At 46.2% G+C, this 15,442-nt stretch overlaps 1 protein-coding gene across 2 annotated transcripts in view; it reads left to right on the top strand.

Moving 5' to 3' along the window:
* Positions 1 to 1,441: 1,441 nt before the first annotated feature.
* STRIP2 (striatin interacting protein 2) overlaps positions 1,442 to 15,442 on the top strand; it is a 40,084-nt gene continuing 26,083 nt past the window's right edge. Inside the window, exons 1-8 of one of the 2 annotated variants that reach the window (XM_045855743.1) lie at positions 1,442 to 1,641; positions 7,085 to 7,154; positions 10,391 to 10,465; positions 11,411 to 11,545; positions 13,098 to 13,218; positions 14,010 to 14,072; positions 14,269 to 14,375; positions 15,039 to 15,166. In XM_045855743.1, coding sequence (XP_045711699.1) covers positions 1,510 to 1,641; positions 7,085 to 7,154; positions 10,391 to 10,465; positions 11,411 to 11,545; positions 13,098 to 13,218; positions 14,010 to 14,072; positions 14,269 to 14,375; positions 15,039 to 15,166 — 831 coding nt within the window. In that variant the 5' untranslated portion in view covers positions 1,442 to 1,509. Of the gene's footprint in view, positions 1,642 to 7,084; positions 7,155 to 10,390; positions 10,466 to 11,410; positions 11,546 to 13,097; positions 13,219 to 14,003; positions 14,073 to 14,268; positions 14,376 to 15,038; positions 15,167 to 15,442 lie in introns of both variants that reach the window. The other variant, XM_045855741.1, reaches the window with a different exon arrangement.

Here is a 15,442-nt window from a genome sequence, read left to right as displayed (position 1 = left end):
GACCCTTGGGTTGCCAATTCCATTCTCAGTCTATTTGGCCCTACTCTGGAGCTTCTAGCACAGGTGGGAGGTGGGGATGAGAGGGTACAATAAGGAGACGTTGGGGAGAGAAAGGAACTCAGAAAGCTCCAAGGAGTGCTCACTCCCTCAACTCTGCCTCGATCTGTCACCTACTAACTAGCAGAGGAAAACATGAGGGAAAGAGTTAAGAAAGGGACAGAGTTGTCCCTAAGACATAAGAAGGGGAATTCCTCCTCCAGGCACCTTCCTTTGGGATATAGTGGAAGGATTTTGGATCTACGCTGACTTGGCTTGACACCTACACTGCCTGAACGGGCTGAAGAGGGTCGAAAACAAGGCTTTCTAGAGAAGGAGGTGATGACTAAATAGAACCTTTAAGAAAGGCCAGAAATTAGCCAAGAGAACAGAAGGTTTCCTCCAGGGAGAACAGTACCTTCAAAGACACTAAAACAAGATAGAATATGATACCTTGAGAACTGCGAGGAATAATTAATCTCTATGAGTCCTGATTTCCTCATCAGTAATACTGGATTCGTGAAAACAACCTGTCAGAGAGAGAGGTGTGATATACCTGGAAAGTGCCTGGTGCAATGCCTGGAAAAAGTGGCAGTTCAACAACTCCACCCATTTGGTCCATCCATTCCCCTCAGGCCGCTTATTACGACCCCAAACTGCCTACCCATTTACTGCTTTTTAGATACATTCCAGAGTGGGCAAGCCACACGGCCTCCTTTGCCCCAGGACGGATCTTAGAAGAATGAAGCAGAAGACTGGGTGAGGACAGGGCTTGCTCTCCATTTTTAACTCCCTGTATCACAACGTAAGGAAGGTGCCCCACTTCAGCAAAGAAAGGCAGGTGACCAGGAGCAGCAATTTCAGTGAAGTGAAAACGCCCCGCCCCTTAGACCTTATTCTCCCTGCTAAGTCCTCACTCCGAGCGGCGTGAGTTCTCTTAAGAAATCTCAGCTAACAGAGAGGACGAGTCCCTCGTTTCCTGCGGTGCGCCTGGCCACCCGGAGGTGCCATCCCTTCCCCGCGACAGAAGCGGGATTTGGGACGTGTGCAGGAACCGGGATTTGGGGGCAGAGGTCTGTGGTAATGGGGGAACGGAGACTGCAGTGGAGCAGAAGGCGGAGACTAGAGCTCCCCGAAAGGTCGCTATTTAGGAGGGGGTAAGTGCAGAGAGCCCAGTATTGGGGGGGGGGGGTGGACTTGGGAACAATCCAGTAGTCTATTGCTATCAGCAACGCCGCAGGACTGGGGTAGGAAAAAGACAAGGGGGGGAAAAATCCCTTGAAGGAGCCCCCACCTCTTCTAAGTCCCGCTCCAAGAGGTCGAACAACCAATCGTGTCGCGGGGCGGGGCTGCGGTAAATAGTCGCAGCCAATAGCTGCGGAGGGGGTGGGGCCTGGCTGCCCGCGCAGGGTGGCGGGGTCGCCTTGGGCGAAGAGCTCTGAGCAGCTGAGGGGAGCCGCTGACCAGAGCCGCATGGAGGACCCCGTGGCGCCGGGGGCCGGGAGCCCGCCCGCCAATGGCAACGGCAACGGCGGCGGCGGAAAAGGGAAGCCGGCGTCGCCTAAGGGCCGGGAAGCGTTCAAAAGCCAGCGGCGGGAGTCGGAGGTGAGCAGCCCGGACAGCTTCTGTTGGAGCTGGGAGACACCCGGAGGCAGGCAGCTGTGGCTGAGGTGGTTTGCCCCGGTCCCTGTCCCCCACCCCGAGGGCCCCCTTCTCCAGCGCTCCCCGAGCCGCCCCTTACTGCGGGCTCTGCGGGGTCCGCCGCAGTCTGGACTCTGGACTCTGCCGCCCGGGATCCCTCTCCACCCGTCTCCTGCCGCGAGCAGGTCGGGGCTTTGTGGCTCTCTGGCTTCAGCTGCGGGAGATGTAGCGCGACCTCGAACGGACCAGATAGTTTTCAAAAATTTATCTCACTAATCGCTGCAGCTCCTTGAAGTAGGAATTCGTATCTTCGATTTACAGAGCAGCAAACTGGCGCTTAGAGGCTGAGTGACTGGCGTAAGGGGCGGGAGAGCTGAGTTCCGCCGCAGTAAAGGGGAGCGGGCGGGCGGGCATTCGCCCTGCCACCCTAAGGCTCCCCGAGCCTATCCAGCTGTGCCTTTGCCTTCCGCCCTTCCCTTTTCCCCGGGTGTGCTGGCAAGCTCTTTAGGGTTTAGGGAGTCCTGGAAGGGTTAATAAGACAGGATTCAGGCGGGGCAGTACAGGAGTGAGGAGATGGAACTGGCCCAGGATACAAACCCACACATAGGAGTGCGAATGTTTGGGTCGCTTCCTGTCCTAAAACAAAACAAAACAAAACAAAACACCCCTAACCAGGGGGATGAAAGGATTGGATTATCATCACTCCCCCACTCCCCTCCTCCGGCCAGTCTCCATCAACTAGCCCGGAGTAGAATTGGATCTGAGCGGGGACCAGGAGAATAGATCACAAAATGTCAGGTGTAGAAGGCTCTGTAGAGATCATCCGGGTTTGCTCTTTCTTTTACAGAAGTAAAAGTGACAGAAGTAACTTGCCCAAGATCTACATATGGCTTAGTGGCCAGGAGCACCAAACTTTGGAGTCAGCCAGACCAGGTTTTGCATCCAGGTCTCTGTGACTTTGGGCAAATTGCCAAAGCTCTAGGAGCTCCAGTTTCTTCATTTGTAAATGAGGTTAACGCTCTCTATCTCAGAAGGTTGTAATAAAGTCAAAGTGAGATGACCGAATGTGAAGTGTTTAATTCAGTGCAGGCACAGTGCATGTAATGGGTCAGTTCACAGTAGCTCTTGGTACTGTTTATCATCGTCACTAAGGCACAGAGCTGGTACTGGAGGCCAGGTCTTCGGCATCCCAGTCCTCGGCTTCCCGTTTGAATAGTATCTCACAGTTTCCAAAGGGATTTTATGTATGCTTTCCTTCTAGATACAGACAAAAATGGGAGTTCTCCATCCCATTTTTTAAAAGAGACAAGTGGAGGAGGTGAAAAGACTCATCCCAAATCACACCGCCTTTCAGGGTTCTATTCACCACGTCATCTTCCCCACTGCTTAAGTGCCAATCTGGACTTTTAGGGCACCCTTTGCTTCCTTCCCCCACAGAGACATTGTTCCTACTCAAATGTGGTTTTGTGGGGGGCAGGGGAGGAGGTAGGTAGTCATTCCATATGCCCAGCACTATTTTAGGTGGTAGGAATACAGCCATGAACAAGGTAACATCTTCGCCCTGTGGAGCTAACATTCTAGTGGGAGTGGAGAGAGAGACAATATCCTAATAAATAAAATAATTTCAGAATGATATGTTTTTGGAGGGAATTAAAATTCCTCCTAATGTTGGACGTCTTGTCCCTACCTGTCAAGTCTTCCTTCAGGAAAAGGCTCTGATAGTATTGGGTTGGCCAAAAAGTTCATTTATTTTTTTTCTGTACGATGGCTCTAGTAGTGCTTAGTTGTCTTTTGAAACAATTTTGTTACATTGTGTTGTGACAGCTGTCATGTCAGCATGCGTTTTTTTAAAACATCAAACTTGGTGAATTTGGGGGCAGCCATTTTAACATTGAAGATGGAAGAAAATATGCAACATTTTTGGTGTATTATGCTTTATTATTTCAGGAAAGGTAAACATGCAACTGAAATGCAAAAAAGGGTTTGTTCAGGGTATGGAGAAGGTGCTATGACTGCTCAAACTGTCAAAAGTGGTTTGTGAAATTTCTTAGTACTATTGACATTTTGGCCAAATAATTCTTTTCTGTGGGGCTGTCTTGTACATTAGAAGATGTTTACCAGCACCCCTGGCCTCTACACACTAGAAGCCAATAATGGGAGATAGCCAATATATTCAAAATACAAATCAATAAAGTTATTGGTGAAAATGAAAAATGTGTCTTTCATTTTATGGAAAAAACTAAAGAGACTTTTTGGCCAAACCAGTACTTTATCTTTGCCAGTATGTTCAGTATCCAGAAACTCAGAGCTTTCCACCTGCGCCACAGTTTACCTCCTGATTGTCTGCAGCTGCACTTTTCCTGCCTGGAAACGAACAACTGTAGTGATCCTCGCTGTCTGGCTTCGTTGCCAGCCAAAAGGCTGGCTGGAAAGATTACCTTTCCTCTACCTTCTACTGCAGCAGGAGAGCTGCTTCTACCTGGCAGTACACCCTATCTCCACAACACCCAGGTGCCAGACTCAGATCTGCTCTTCCTTCCCTCCCTGCTTTTGCTTTCCTGTGGAAGGTTGTCCTCAGGAGAGATGGTTTTCTCTTCTCTGTAGGAGTTCTAAAGAATTACTGAAAGAGAATTACTTGGCACAAGTCAAGAGAGCTTCCTATGTACCTCGCTGTTCATAGGGGCACTGTTGACCTACCCTCTCCCAATGTCTTTTAGGTGTGAACTTCCCAACCTAAAAAACGAGGCTAGATAACAATAGTTTGCTTAATGAAAAGATTCTTAATCTACCAAAGGATTCACCTCAGGCCTCTTTCAGCCAGATCCCCTGGTTTAATTGGTTCCCAGAGGCCTTGAGAAAGTTTGTGGCAAAATGAGGAAAATTCAGGACATTGAAATGAGTTTTTCATAAAATATAGTTCAATGCATTAAAGGATGTAGGCAATTTAAAACAAGTGTTTTACAAACTGTAAGGGTTGACCTGCAAGTTGAAACCTATATATATATATATATATTTTATTTTTTTTAGAGAGGGAAGGGAGGGAGAGAGAGAGAAACATCAATGTGTGGTTGCTGGGGGTCATGGCCTGCAACCCAGGCATGTACCCTGACTGGGAATCAAACCTGTGACACTTTGGTTCGCAGCCTGCGCTCAATCCACTGAGCTACGCCAGCCAGGGCTGAAACCTATATATTTTTTAAAAATAGAATAGTAAAAAACATTACTGTATGTGTATCACATATAGTAATGGTAAATATATTTTGCTAAATTTTTGTTCCAGTTCATGTGTGTGTGTATGTTGGGACATGATTTAAAGTTTACTTATAGCTGAAAATGCTTGAAGAACTCTGCTTTTAATGAGTCCTTCCATTTTGGGGGTATTAAACTGTTCTTTCTTTTTAAAAATATATTTTTTTAGGATTTTCTTTAGGTCTTTACATTATCTGAATAAAACAACAATCTTATGTCATTCCCCACCCTCTACTTTTTTTTTCCCCTCTGTTCTCTGTAATAGAGAAGTTAGGAAAAATTCTTGCTATAGTGTATTTCAACCTGACTTGCCTTGTTGGCAGTGTAAATTGATAAAGTGGTTTTGGAAGATAACTTGTCATGTACAAAGAGCCATACAAATATTTATAAAGTTGATGCACTGATTTGTTAATAAAAATTTATCCTTAGGAAAGATGCTAAATATGAGAAAAATTATAAGTGTATTACAGCTTCATGCTAAAAGTAAAGAAAAATTAAAAACAACTTAAATGTTCATAGTACAGAACTGGTTAAGTAAACCAATATATATCTGTCCACTTAACTGTTTAAAGTGATAGTCATAGTAATATGAGAAAAGTCCTATATAATATAATATAATATTAAAATTGTAAGTAGAATAACCACCTACATAGTTCTACCAAGTGCTAGGTGATGTGTGTTTTTCCCACGTTAACTCATTTAGTCCTTACAATGACACCATGAATTATCCTCATTTTACAGTTGAAAAAACTGAGCATATCATTTTACAACAAATCCCTCACACCCATTCAGTTCAGTTCTGACACTACCTGTAGTTAGCTCAGTCCTCACACATTAAGGGCTCAGGGCCACAATACTGCTCCCCATTTCAGACACCAGCCACAAATGGAGTCCCCAGGCTATCTGCACTTTGGCCTAGACAATGACAAATTCAAGGGTTACCATAACACCCCCCTCAGGTTTGATAACTCACTAGAAGGACTCACAGAACTCAGAAAAGTGCTAAACTTATCATTACAACTTTATTATATAAAGGATACAACTCAGGAACAGCCGACTAAAGAGGGCCATAGGACACAGCAGGGGAGCAGGGTGGTGCAGAGCTTCCGTGCCCTGTTAGGAGCATCACCATCCTAGCACATTGGTGCACCCAAAGCTCTTGTTTCATGAGATTTATGTGAGTTGCATTACCTAGGCTTGGCTGATTAAACCTCTGGTCTTGTGACTGAAGTCAGTCTCTGTTCTCCTCCCTCCCTGGAGGTAGGGCCAGCCCCTCCTTTCAAACTCTCTTGGGGCTCAAGTGAGTCACCTCATTAGCTTAAACTCAAGTATGGTTGACAGGGCTCCTTATGAATAACAGACACTCCTATCACTTAGGAAATTCCAGAGGTTTTAGGAGTTCTGTGCCAGAAATGGGAGGAGGGTGGGGCAAAGACCAAATATATTTTTTACACCACAAGGAGAGGTTAAATAACTTGTTCAAGATCACACAATACATGACAGTGTACCACAGAGCTGAGATTCAAAATTTTAGAAATTCATATATATTACTATATACTGGTAAGAAATACCCCAAAATGCTTAAAGAGTTTAGTGGATTATGTTAAAATAATGTATACATACACATCATAGGAAATCTAGTCTTTAATACAACTGGAAGTGGAAATGCTGCCTTCTTTGATAACCCTAAAGTTGTGGGACATCACAGCTGAAGGACTTCTTTTTGCAGATGAGGAACTATGATCCACAGAATGAGATTTGCCCGAAATTATACAGTGGGTTAATGACAGAGCTGAAGTAGAATACAGTTCACCTCTTGTTTTTGTCCATCTCATTTTTCTAGAGGTCAGCTAGATGCTCTTCTTGTCTGTGTTTATGTAGATCAGATATGGGCACAGATTGTAGCTTTCCTGTCTGTTTACGATCCTGGCCCTTTACCCAGAGTTTCTGACTCTGTACAGGAATCTTCAGCCCCACCCTGCGCTGAGCCTCAATTTTGGCTTGTAGGAGGTTACCTCCTTGGTAAAGGCACAAATGGGATTCTCCTAGCTGCCTCCCTGATCCCACCTTGGCCTTCAAGAGAGGAAGAGGATGAAATGAGGGTATAATCTTCTGGCAACCCTTTCCCCAAATTACCACAAAGATTTCTCCATCACAGGGATCTGTGGACTGCCCCACTCTGGAATTTGAATATGGAGATGCAGATGGGCACGCAGCAGAGTTGTCAGGTATGAGGTGGGGGAGTCTATGGAGAGTGGAAGATGGCCTGGAGGGGAGGGGAGGGGCTTGTCATCTCCCTTAGAGTTTGTCTGTTCTCAATAGGGAGCTATAGAACGAAGGCTGTTCTCTGCATTCCCTCTTCTCTCCACCCTCCAGTAGTCAACATCTCAGTGCTCGCTTTCACATTTCTTTCTCTCTCTGAATTCTCCCTTGGCCATGCTATTCTCTGTTCTTTCATTCTGTCATTCTTTTCTGCTCACCCTTCTTTATTCTCTTCTGGTGCACTCTGGAATCTATTTTCTCTCCACCTTCTCCTATTTCCCATGTCTTCCCATATTCACCCATATTTTTGCACGCCACCTCCTTTCTGCCACCCTCTCCTTCTCTGTCCCATCCTATCTCACTCCTGTTCTCCTCTACCTTCGTCTCGCTGCCTTCCCCCAACACCTACCCCTTAACTAAATCTCAGCAATGTCTGAAGAAAAACTACAGACAACTGGCCTGCTGAGCAAGGCTGGGCATGTCTCCTACAGCGATCATAGCGGAGCTGTGCTAGGCTGCTTCTCTCTGGATTTTTAGCTTAAGCTAAATGTGATATCCTCACATCAAGGAACTCCATGTTACACGTACTGTGAATGCCAGTTATTAATAAATGAGCTTTGGGTGGAGATGGTGTGAATGTTAACTATTCTGTCACATGGAAGTGACACTTTGAGACACGATGTTTTTGAAGAAAAGAGACAAATGTTTTTTAAAAATTTCTTGTGAATAAGCACAGGGAATAAATTTTTGTGATGAGTGACAGAAATAGAGAGCTAAGTTTAATAACCAACAAAGGATTAGAATCCAGAATGTGCGTCTGGGGGGTGGGAGGGAAGAGGAGAGGGGAGGAGAGAACAACCCAGGAGAGAAGTGGTCAGAGAGTACGAATAGGAATTCATAAAATAGAAAACCAGACGGCCAATAAATATATGAAAAGATGTTCAACTACTTTTGTAAATGAGGAAAAGCAAATTAAAGTAATGTGATATTATTTTACATTAATCAAATTGCAAAACTTAAACGCCTGGGGTTGTGCGGGTGCAGAGAAATGAGTGCTTGGGTACACTGCTTGGCCTGAGGGAGCAGAGTGTGCAACTGGAAAGCAGTTTGGTCACATCTAGCAAAGCTGAAGGTGCACACGTAGTGTGACCCAACCATCTGGATGTACACTTTAAAAAAACACTGGACCCTGGCTGGTATAGCTCAGAGGATTCAGTGCCAGCCTGTGAACCAAAGGGTCACTGGTTCAATTCTCGGTCAGGGCACATGCCTGGGTTGCAGGGCCAACTCCCCAGTGGGGGCCGCATGAGAGGCAACCACACATTAATGTTTCCCTCCCTCTTTTTCTCTCTCCCTTCCCCTCTCTCTAAAAATAAATAAACAAAATATTTTTTAAAAAATTAAAAAAACAGCAACACTGGGGCTCAAGAAGGCATGTGCAGAGATGTTTATTGCAGCCATTGTGGAAAGTAGAAAACGACTTAGTAAAGGAACGGATAAACTATAGTATATCAATATATAGCCATTAAAATAATTGATCTATATATCAATATGTTTCAATATCAATAAAAATTAAAAACATAATGTTGCGGGGGAGAAAGAAACAGTGACAAAATAATTCATACAAGGGTCAAACTGCTTCAACAGGTGAGTCTAAAAGATGTTCCTACAAGTCCGGTTGCACACTTGAGAGCAGTGTCAATTAAACGAATGGGTGTGTTCACCATGCTGTTCTTCTTTTAAAAAACTATTGAAAGACACATATTAAAAAAGGTTTCTAAGAAAAAATAATTTATATAATATAATAGATACTGCTTAGGTTATAAAAAACATTTAAAACAGAATGATATGTTGCTTTCAGCACATACATATGTAGTAAAAAGAATAAAAACAGGTATGTGAAGCACACACACCAATTTCATCGTAGCGGTTACATTAACGAGGGGCCTGCGATGGACTGGAGAGGGGCGGGAACTTTAGGTGTCTGCAGCAAATGTGACAAGTGTTAATATTTGTTTAATCTGGGTAGAAGATAAACAGCTGTTTTATATATCATGTATATTTATCTGTATATGGAAGTTCATGATCTAAAATTTAAAAATAAACAGAGTACCTAGGAGAGTGCTCCCTTTTCTAACTGGGTTTGTGAAAAATAATGTGTGTGTATGTATACATATACATATACATATATGTGGGTGTACACACACACTACCCAATAATGACTGGAAATTTTATAAGTTTCAGAGATGGGACTTGCTTCTGGTCCCTCCAGGATTCTGGAACTCAGGACTCAAAAAGACTCCCAGACAAGGTGTTCCTCAACCGGTAGACAACTGGCTAAACATAAGTGAATTTCTCTTTGTGAATTACCTGTGACCTAGTTAAATTTCCAGCAAGGGTCTCAGGGAACAGGGTTTTGAGGAAATCTGTCTTACCACTGATTTGATTTCTCGACTTCAGTCCTTTATCCTCTGTAGGATGATGGTACTGGTATAATTGTCTGGAGTGTGTGCATGTATAGCAGGAAAGGAAAGGCTGTTTTTATTTCTCAAAGGCACTCCGCATTTTGTACTGAGAGACTACTGTCAACGAAGTTAGACTTGCCTGGGTACAGGCAGCCCTTTGGTAACCAGAGCTGCTCTACATGGTTTGATGCTATCTCTGCCCAGGTGGCTGTGGGCCTAAACTTCTATACCCTTCGAGGAAACTCAGCAGGGAGAGAAGGAACTGGATCCAACCCCAAAGAGCCATCTAACACATATTCTCCAGCTCTCACACTGGTTCCTTGAGTAGCATAAAGATGTGACCTTTACATTCCAGGACTTGTGTTGCCCTCCTCCTCCCTAGAGGCAGGGCAGTCTGGATCTGGGCTGACTGCAGTTGCAGCCCTAAGAAACAGAAGTGATAACACGAAGCCCTCTCAGCTCCAGCCCTCCTCCTGGCCCTCACCAAATGTCCAAGCCTGCCTTCTCTGCTGTAGCAGCCAGCTGGCAGGAGGAGGACAGGTTTGATGGTTTAATCACCCACGGACACAAGTGGCTATTTTTAACTGCTCCAAAAGGGAGGGAGCTGGCTCTGGACTGAACCGGACACAGGAATGTATTGGGAGCTTTACCTCTTTCATGCCACTCTCTCTACTCCAGGCCGATTCTGTAAGGGTCTATTGAATGTTTGTCACTCTGTCCTATCTTTCCTGCCACAGAGTTGTATAGCTACACTGAAAACCTGGAATTCACCACTAACAGGAGGTGCTTTGAAGAAGATTTCAAGACTCAAGGTGATCCCAGACCCTTATTCATAGAGACCTGCTTTTTTTCTCCATGGTACCCCTGCCTGATCTAGAAAAAAATGAAAATGAAGTATGACCCTTCTTCATCCTCTCCATAACCATATAACTTCTTTATCCCTTCTTGCATATGAGACAGAGTTTGCTATCTCTCAAGTGGAAAGGCCATGGAATGGAAGCAAGAGAAGCCTGAGCTAGGTCCCTTTCCCCAATGTAAACGGCCAAGAGGGCAGAGAGATGGAGAGGTGGGGCTGCACTGGTGGCCTGGTGAACCCTGTGCCTAGCCTAATCCTTGACCTTCATGTTCAACCCATTCTCCACTCTCAGTGGCATCTAATAATAATTTCATGTGTCCACACTGTTCCCTTACTTGCTCAGTGGCAATTCACTTTTCAGTTCACCAGTTGTGTGGTGAGTACTTGTTTTTTGAGAGATGCGGGAGGCAGGGATGAAGGTAAATTTGCGTGTCTTCAAAGAGATTATGGTCAGATAGCAAAGGGGAGCTGTGGACATCACAAAACTAGCTCAGGCCCAGAGGAAATGGTAAGTGTCATAAGACAAGTAAAGTGTCTTCAGGGACAGAGCTTCTGGCTGGAGCATTAGTGGGAAAGAGGTAATTTTGTACCTGATCCATAATGATGAACAGGAATTGCCTACGTAGGGAGACAGAGGGAACGCCTTGAAGAAAGGCAGAGAGAGAGGACAATATAGGCTGCATGTAGAGGACAGAGGGGATGTGGAAGAAGATGAGGCTGCAGAGTGGGTTCAAGAAGAACTTCGTGAGTCTTTTACTTTTCCCATCTCTTATTTTTCTCAGCTAAACAAAGAAAGCTTTTGAAGAGGAAAGTTTGTAGGGGGCTGGACATGCTATCAGCAGCTTTTCCGGGAAGGGGAAGCAGCAGCTGGCACTGGATCCATGTGCCTGTCTGTCCCCAGTGCAGGGCAAGGAGTGGCTGGAGTTGGAGGAAGATGCCCAGAAGGCCTATGTGATGGGGCTCCTGGACCGGCTGGAGGTGGTCAGTAGGGAGCGGCGACTGAAGGTAGCCCGGGCTGTTCTCTACCTGGCCCAAGGTGAGTGACCACCTTTACCAACTCCTTTGCCAACTTTAGAGGGGTGGAGATTAGGGAGAAAAATGGTGCTATCGGGAGTAGGATGAAGCAGGTTATGCTGGAAAAGCAAGGTCCCTGCCTTTACTTTTTTAAAAAAATTGTATTTAATTGATTTTTAGAGAGAGGAAGGGCGAGAGAGAAACCTCTATTTGTTGTTCCACTTATTTATGCATTTATTGGTTGATTTTTCTATGTGCCCTGATTGGGGATTGAACCCTCAATCTTGGCATATTGGGACAACACTCTAACTAACTCAGCCACCCAGCCAGGTCAAGGCACCTGCCTTTCAGGGGCAGATCTTTCCTGTGCTAGGAATAACGTGGTGCTTGTGAAGCTTGTGGAGATGGTAGTAGGTACTGTTCTGGATCCCTTGGAATTGACCTTTATCTTACCAGGCATATCAGGATTTCTTAGGGGTTCTCTTTTCCCTAACCTAGACTATAATTGTATTTGGAGACTAGCAAGAGGGTCAGTGTGGCCAGAGCTGATGATGCACTACCAGCTGCAGCTAAGCATGGAGGCTTTTTTTATCGTCTGTGGCCTGGCCCCGGCCCTGAGGGAAGGCGGGGGCGTGCCACAGACGCACACGTGGACCCTCTGCATTGTTTCTTGTTGACATTTAGAAGGTTCAAGCCAAAATAGCAGCAGGAGTGGATGCTGTAATTTGGAGATTATCAGAACTCAATGAGATTAATTGAGGACAACTTTCCAGAAGAGAACTATTACCAGGTGTTAGAAGGAGAAATGAGATAGCTGAGCTGGAAGAGTAAAAATAAACCCTGAGATTATAGGTAAGGGGCCTTTTGGCAGAACGGACTAGTTGGGAGCTAAAAAACGATAAAAATCATAAATAGGAAAAAGAGTAGACATGGTATGAAGGGAAGACTATGGCAAACAAGGCAGTACCCACCCATATCTGTTGGGTCTGGGGCTATGACCAAAGTTCAGGTGCCAGTACCTTCATCTTTTTGCCTGAGGGCTTTCTCTGCCCCCACACAGGGCAGCCAGGAGCGCTAGGGAATTAATGTGCTGTGGTAGTCCAGCAGCGCTCATCATGACAGGGGCTGGTGGGTGAACAGCCTGACTGCCTGAACCCTCTTGGGTAGGATGGTTGTGAGTCGTGTGTTTTACACTGTTTCCCGGAGTTTCCCCCATCCTGGGACTGAGCTCTTGGCTGCCTTCTCTTCCCTATCTCACTTCCCTTCTCTACTGATGATTTCTGGGATCAACTCCTAAATCAACTACTTGTACTTGAATTTTCATCTCTGGATCTACTTCTCAGGGAACTCAAACTTAAGACAGGCCATTGACAAGCACATTGGACCTAAACCTGGAGTCTGCCCTTCCTCTCCCCTGCCTTTTTCCGGGAAGTTCTAGGAGTCCCTTGCCCTACATTTGTCAGCCTCATTGTTGGGCAGGGTGTTGGAAGATGGTCCTAAGATCACGGGGCAGGGTGGGGAGAACTGGGGTGCACTTTCCCACTCAACCCCTATGGCACTGTCTGGTCTTTTAGGCACGTTTGGGGAGTGTGATTCAGAGGTTGACGTGCTACACTGGTCCAGGTACAACTGTTTCCTGCTCTATCAGATGGGGACCTTCTCGACCTTCTTGGAGCTACTCCACATGGAAATCGAGTGAGAAGCCGCAGGGAGGGCTGGCCCAGACAACCCCTTTCCTTGAAGGGTGCCTCGTGTCCTGTGCTGGTTCCTTTAGCGTAGAAACCTCTGTGCAGAGCTGGGTCTGTTCACACTCAGTCCAGAGCTCACGCTGACAGTTCCCCTCCGTCCAGCCATGCTTGCTGATACTCTGTTCTCTTCCCTGAGGTTGGGCTCATTGGCTGCTTCTGCCCCACTTACAGCTTCAACCCTGGGCTTCAGGGGCCTATTTTGGGTGGGTTGCCCTTTTACCCAAACACCTTCTTGGCTCAGCCTAACTCTGGAATCCACAAAGAAAACTCTTCTGGCTGAGAACATGACCCAAGAGATACAGGACCAATTCCTATCGTGTGCCCAATTCTTTCCCTTATGGGTTATAGCTCTAGAGGAGGCCTTATCTGCTCCTATCACTGTACTGAACCCTCGTTTTGTCTCATGTCTACCACCCAGGAGTTTCAGATAGGGTGAAGTCTGTTTATTATTCATCAAGTGTTGTTTAGCATCTATTTTGTATCCAGCACAACACTAGCCACAGTGGGGATTACAAGAGGAGTGGGTATCACAGGCTTTGCCCGTCCTCACCACAGATAAGGGTTTGCTGAGGTGGCGGAGGAATCCTATGCACTCCTGCACCTTAAACCAATTTCTTTATAGCTGCATAGCCAGGGAATGGCAGGTACTGGTGTTTGTGTGCATGATCAGTGGGAACACAGTGAATAAAGAGCCCTTATGGGTTCTCATTCTCTCCCTCCTTCCCATGGAAGCAACAGCCAGGCCTGTAGCAGTGCTCTTCGGAAACCAGCCATCTCCATTGCAGACAGTACAGAGCTCCGGTGAGTGGGGCTGGCCGTGGCATGGAAACAGGGGGTGGCTAGCAATGGGTTATTCTTTGTGCAAATCCCAACGCACCCAAGCCGCTCGAAGTTGCTAATTCTACCAGGTTGAGCTCCCACAGAGACCATCCCTGAGGTCTCTGACAGGAGGCTAGGAGCTGCCTTGGGCACCTCTTGTGACCCTTCTATAACCCAGGGTGCTCCTGAGCGTCATGTATCTGATGGTGGAAAATATCCGCCTGGAGCGAGAAACAGACTCCTGCAGGTGGAGGACTGCCCGGGAGACCTTCCGCACTGAATTAAGTAAGTGGCATTTGGGGAAGGGTAGGGATGGGGTCCCCAGTGGTGGTTGGGAAGAACAGCATCTGTCTAAGGGAGGCAGGCACCCTTTCTTTTTTCTCTTTTATTTTTTTCCAAATTAACATTCTTTCTTTTAGGGAAGAGATGTGGCACAGCAGGCGCCAGGGCCTGCTTTGATTGCCCCTGTGCCTGTGAGCTAGGACCAATGACATGTCTCCTCTGGGCCTTAATTTCCTTGATTTAAATGGGGATAGGCATCCCTCTCCCCAGATGCATGGGGGATTCATTCCACCATGAATCCCCCATGAAAAAATGAGTGGAGTCACCTTGCAAACTGAACTCTGCTCAAGTGTAAGTTGGTGTCATCAGAGAGGGATAAGATACGAAAGCTGATGGGATTTTTAAAATATATTCAGCGATGTGAGAAAGTGAGCTGTGATGCACGAAATGCATCGAGTCCTTCAGCCAGAAAGCAACATTATTACTGCTTTACTTTGGAATCTACTCCATGCTTTGGGAGCTAAGCCATTTTACCCCCACAGACTCACCTCAGGACCAGATATTCAGATTCTTCAGGGGTGGTGAGTGCATCCAGAATCAGGCTGGAGAGGCAGGCTTTCTGTTACTGCGTGCTCACTTTCTCCCTCGCCTCTCCACACCCTCCAGGTTTCTCCATGCATAATGAGGAGCCTTTTGCCCTTCTGCTCTTCTCCATGGTTACCAAGTTCTGCAGTGGCCTGGCTCCCCACTTTCCCATAAAGAAGGTCCTGCTTCTGCTCTGGAAGGTGGTCATGGTGAGTGTCTCACTCTCCTCACTCCCATCTCATGAGGTCAGCAGTGCCCTCTGCTACCTCTGCTTCTTCTATTCCGATTCTGCAGGCAGGAGCTAGGCAGAGGACTAGGGCAGCTGTTAGCCAATGGAGGGGCAACAGGCTGTCCTAGAGAAATCAGATGTTCTGCATCAAGCAGGTTATCCATTTCTGTTGGACTGACAAGAGATGCCACTCTGTGAGTTAGGGCATCATGGCGTCTCCCTTGATAGAACCTGTGTTTTATGCCAAGAGCACTGG

This window comes from Phyllostomus hastatus, unplaced genomic scaffold (assembly GCF_019186645.2).
Source record: "Phyllostomus hastatus isolate PE091 unplaced genomic scaffold, TTU_PhHast_1.1 phas_scaffold_114, whole genome shotgun sequence".
In the NCBI taxonomy this organism is placed as follows: domain Eukaryota; kingdom Metazoa; phylum Chordata; class Mammalia; order Chiroptera; family Phyllostomidae; genus Phyllostomus; species Phyllostomus hastatus.
Note: the sequence above shows the minus strand (reverse complement) of the source record. Positions and strands in the feature narration are given on the sequence as shown.